The 4,604-nt window shown below is 47.1% G+C and overlaps 1 protein-coding gene across 10 annotated transcripts in view; it reads right to left on the bottom strand.

The window, feature by feature from the left end:
- Window positions 1–4,604, bottom strand: part of TNS3 (tensin 3) — a 223,522-nt gene that overhangs the window by 22,912 nt on the left and 196,006 nt on the right. For all 10 annotated transcript variants that reach the window (XM_010829019.1, XM_010829021.1, XM_010829015.1 and 7 more), the window contains one exon: window positions 259–430. In XM_010829019.1, the coding sequence (XP_010827321.1) occupies window positions 259–430 (172 nt within the window). The remainder of the gene's footprint in view (window positions 1–258; window positions 431–4,604) is intronic.

Genomic DNA, 4,604 nt, shown 5'->3' with positions numbered 1-4,604 from the left:
CAATGCCTTCACGGTCCTTAACTGGCTGCTGTGCCCAGACTCTAAGAGCGGTGTGTTCCTTGAGCACCCCACCTGCTAAAAGTGAAGGTGGACACAGGAGTTTTTATTTTGACTGCATTTTTGAAGACCGATGGCTGTCAGTGCACAAGGCGGCCTGGTGTCGTGTGGAGGACGAGACCCCTGCCCCCCTCTTCCCTCTGTGGTGTTCAGGCTGGGGTCTGTAAGAGCAGCCTGTGTTTGGTTCAGTGGCCACCTTACCTCCCTCTCCTCTGGCTGGGGCTGTTCCCGGAAATGGTGCAGGAGGACGTGAATGCCCGCTGGAAGGAGGGCGCCGTGGGCATGTCGGCCCGGAGCATCGTGGGTTTGGGTCCAACAGGGCTCTCTGACATCCCCACAGAATGACTGAGAATCTCAGGGCAGCCTCGGGGTTCTGGAGCAAGGAAACATGAGCAGACTGTAAGCAGCAGTGCCATTTACGAAGCTTTCTGCTGCAGAAGGAGGTGATCTGACTCCACCAAGTGCAGCCTCCTCTTTCCCAGCACATTTCCAAAGGAGAAACATCTGGCTGGTCCTTGCAGCTGTCAACACATACTCATGAGTATCATCAGTGAGTAAGCTGAGGGCTAGTTACTCTGATACACTTACCGCCCCGATGAGATAAACCATTTCTCACTCTAGAATCGGCAAGGTCTCCATGCAAACCAAAGAAAGTGCAAACCAGCGGCTGTGGGGTGGGTGGGCAACTGATGAGTCTTGTGCTTTCAGCTAACACTTTCCTCCCCTAACACAGCCCTGCCTGCAGTGTCTTCACCCCCATGAGGTGCAGAGACCACCTGGCCTAACTCTTGTCAAGGGGGGATAAGAAGCCGAACACGAGGAAACCCTGCCTGACACCTACAAACCCCAGGCAACTTCACATGTTCCACTGACCAGATGTCCACCCTGCTTACAGTCTAGCATCACTACCATTTCTGGGTATTTTTAAAAATATGCAAAATATTTTTAAAAACTAATTTTTGAGAACTAGACAAATCTACCATGGTCAATAAATAATAATAAAATAATACTGTGAGAAATACAAGTTATTTTGCTTTCTGCCTTAAAACAAGGGAGGATTGATCAGAAAATAATAAAGCTGAAAAAATTTCACATTACTCATGTTACTCAGCTCTATCCATCATAGTCCATCCACCTATCTATCCATCCATCCATCCATTCAGCCATCCATTTATCCAACCATCTAACATCTGTCTATCTATCAATTTATCTATACTTTTTGGACACAATATAAAATATTTATTTAAAAAACTGAACAGGCATTCCAGGTAACAAAACAAAAACATAAAAAACAAAACAAAAAATGAAAGAAAAAAAAAGAAAAGAAAACACACCCACAGGTAATACAAACACTGGCGTTAAAAGGCACAGATTTTAAACGGGAAGCTGCAGTGGCTTAGCGGTAAAGAATTCACTTGCAAATCCAAGAGATGCCAGAGACGCAGGTTCAATCCCCGGGTTGGGAAGATCCCCTGGAGGAGGAAATAGCAACCCACTCCAGTATTCTTGCCTAGAGAATCCATCCCATGGACAGAGGAGCCTTGTGGGCTACAGTCCATGAAGTCACTAAGAGTCTGATACGACTGACTGACTAAGCAACCCAGCACCAAACTGAAAATGTTTCAGAAAATATAAGACAAGAGAGAATTTCACCAGAGACCTGGAGTCCATTAAGAATAAACAGAAAACCTAAAACTTAAAAACACAATTAATATAATTAAGCCTTACTTAGGTCAATAATTGTATCAGCAGACTAGAGACAGCATAAATGATGACTGGTCCAGAGAAAAATATCCAGCCTGAAGCCATGAGAGGAAAAGAATGGAAAATACAGAAAAGAGGAGAAATATATGTGAGATATGATGAAAAATTCTAACACATATAATTGGAGTTTAAGAAGGGGTAGAGAAATTCAATGAGGCAGAATCAATACTGGAAAATACTGAGAATTTCCCAAAACAGACTAAAGAAATCTAGTGTAAAAGTAGTGTAAAAACTAGTGTAAAAAAGCCACAAGTGTAAAAAAAAAAATCATGAAATCTAAGCAGGATAAATAAAAAGACAACTACACTTATTCACTTAATAGTAAAACTTTTGAAAATCAATGACAAACTTAAACAGAGCACTTGTCCCATTTTGGGAGGAAGGTGATATCCAAATTCTGTGTTAATTCTTTTAAACCTTTAGTAAACTTTTGATCACAGAAAAGTCGAGTGCTACTGTTCTATTGGTACAAAATACACTGTAAGCCCCTAGATGGACGCTGTCTCCTGGACCCAGCTGCAAATGCTCCATGATCACTCAGAGCTGGGTGTGCTAACGTCAGTGTCACACACAGGGCTGGTGTGTCTCCTGCTATGACTCACCTATAAATTACTAGAGCAGATGCAGTCATCCTATTTATGCTGTTTAACTGCCCCTCGTGCAAGCACAACATCCTACGGCAAATGTTCTAAAATAAATGTTTGTTGAATTAATTAACCAAGAGGATGGTCTCCAAAGCCCATCCTTCAATATTTCTGATTGAAGTGGGACAGATAAGCAAAGATGCATGGTGTTTCAGATATTTCTCTGCACCCACACTTCTCTTCCTGATGATAAAGTTACATCTTCAGTTACATCAGCCTGTGTTCATTTTCTACTTCAGAAATGTATTTGCTGAGCACCAGCTAGCTCTTAGCACTCAAATCAGCATTGCATCAGGGAGCATGTGAATTGCAGCCTGTGACCTGCAGGAGGAGATGTTTCTATCTAGAGAGAGTTCGATTTCTGGAGGAAGCAGTATCTGACAGTATCTTGGAAGGCTGGTGGGATTCTGACAGCCCAAAGGGTATGCATAACGGTGCACTGGGCACCATCCAGGGGCTCCGTGCTCACAGGGTAAGAGGAGCCTCCACTGTTCACTGCTGGCCCCGCCACTGAACTGGCAGCTGGTGGGAGCTTCAGGTCAGTCACACTATGAATGAGTTAGCAGAGGTGCAGAGGCAAAAGTACAGGGCAGGAGAAAGGATGCAGATATGGTTCAGGAGACTGGCGAGAAGTGAGAGGACGCTGTGCCCATCAGCCTACGGTCCCACGTCAAGGAGCAGCACAGACCCAGCACGTCAAGGATCGGAAAAATGGTTTGGGACTTCCCTGGTGGTCCAGTGGTTAAGAATTCACCTGCCAATGCAGGAGACGTGGGTTCGATCCCTGGTCCAGAAAGATTCCACAGGCCGTTGGGCAGCCAAGCCTGTGTGCTACAATTACTAAGTTCATATGCCCTAGAGCTAAAGTGCTACAATTAGAGAGTAGCCCCCACTTGCTGCAAACAGAGAAAGCCCACATGCAGCAGTGCAGACTCAGCTCAGTCAAAAACAGATAAATAAAACAATTTTGAAAAGAAAAACGGTTTATCCATTAAGTCTAGCCCATCTGCTTCAGGGCTGCTTGAGTATGTCATGGGCCATGAGTGAATGGCACGAGCATGCACACAGTGCCTACTCACAGGGTCAGTTCCTCTGCCACCAAGGTTGCTCTCGGTGGTCCCCATGCAGTGACAGGGGCTGCATGTCAGCGAGTCCAGGGGCCATAGGAATCCCAGCTACCTCAGGAATCCTCCACCACCCTCAAGTGGTGCACAGGAGTCCCACCAAAGGAGAAGAAGCCAAAGGAAAATGAGATCCCAGTTTGTGCTGTTATCACGCTGCCTGTTCCAGAAAACAAGCACAGTGCTTTCCATGAAAGTGGCTTTGTTCCTAACTCAGCTAGAGCCAGCTCTGGGGCACGTGGCTGGGTTTGGTGCCTTCTGCTCAGATCAGCTCCTGCCAGGGCAACAGGATTTAACCCCTAAAGGAGTGGCCCAGCACCTCAGAGTGGAAGCCCCGGCTTCCTGGTCCCTCCGTGTGCTCAGAGATGTAAAGGGTACTACGAGTGGGGCCTCGTGGGAGGTAAGGGCACACCCTTCATTCTCCAAGCAGTGGGGCACTGCCCCTAGCCCCACTGGAAATCTAGAGACATAAGAAGAGGGGTCCCACACGGCTGGAGAAGGACCCTGAAATCTGAGTTCAAGTACAGACGGAGACACCAGTCGCATGAGTCAAGCCAGCAGACCCTTCTGCAAGAATCTGCCTCGTTTCTCAAAGTGCGCATGCGCCAAGAGCAGGAAGGATGTGTCTTGACTGGGTTTTGTTCAACTTGCACATTTGCCATTCACAGTTGAACAATACGTGAAATTTCTGAAAGGAGAACTGTCCATGGGCCCTGCTGCCTATTGGGGACTCGGGGCCGGGGGCTCTATCTTCTCAGCTTTGGACCCAGAAGGAGGCTCAGGGGTGCAGTGACAGCCATGGGAGCAGATGAGAGTTTCGAGATGAGGGCAGAGAAGCAGGCATTGGTCCCAGCTGCCTTTTCTCCACTCTGGACACCACAGACAGCATGTCCGTTTGTCCTAAACCAACTACATAAGGGGCTCCGGGACCGTGAGACTTCCAGGGCCACAGCTGCCATTAGGCTGTGTCCACACTTGCAGGGGAACTAAAGCCTGCAGGGACACTGCTGGACACCCC

This window comes from Bison bison, unplaced genomic scaffold (assembly GCF_000754665.1).
Source record: "Bison bison bison isolate TAMUID 2011002044 unplaced genomic scaffold, Bison_UMD1.0 scf7180017864499, whole genome shotgun sequence".
Lineage (NCBI taxonomy): Eukaryota > Metazoa > Chordata > Mammalia > Artiodactyla > Bovidae > Bison > Bison bison.
The sequence above is the reverse complement of the archived record's forward strand: the minus strand, read 5'-3'. Positions and strand labels throughout refer to the sequence as shown.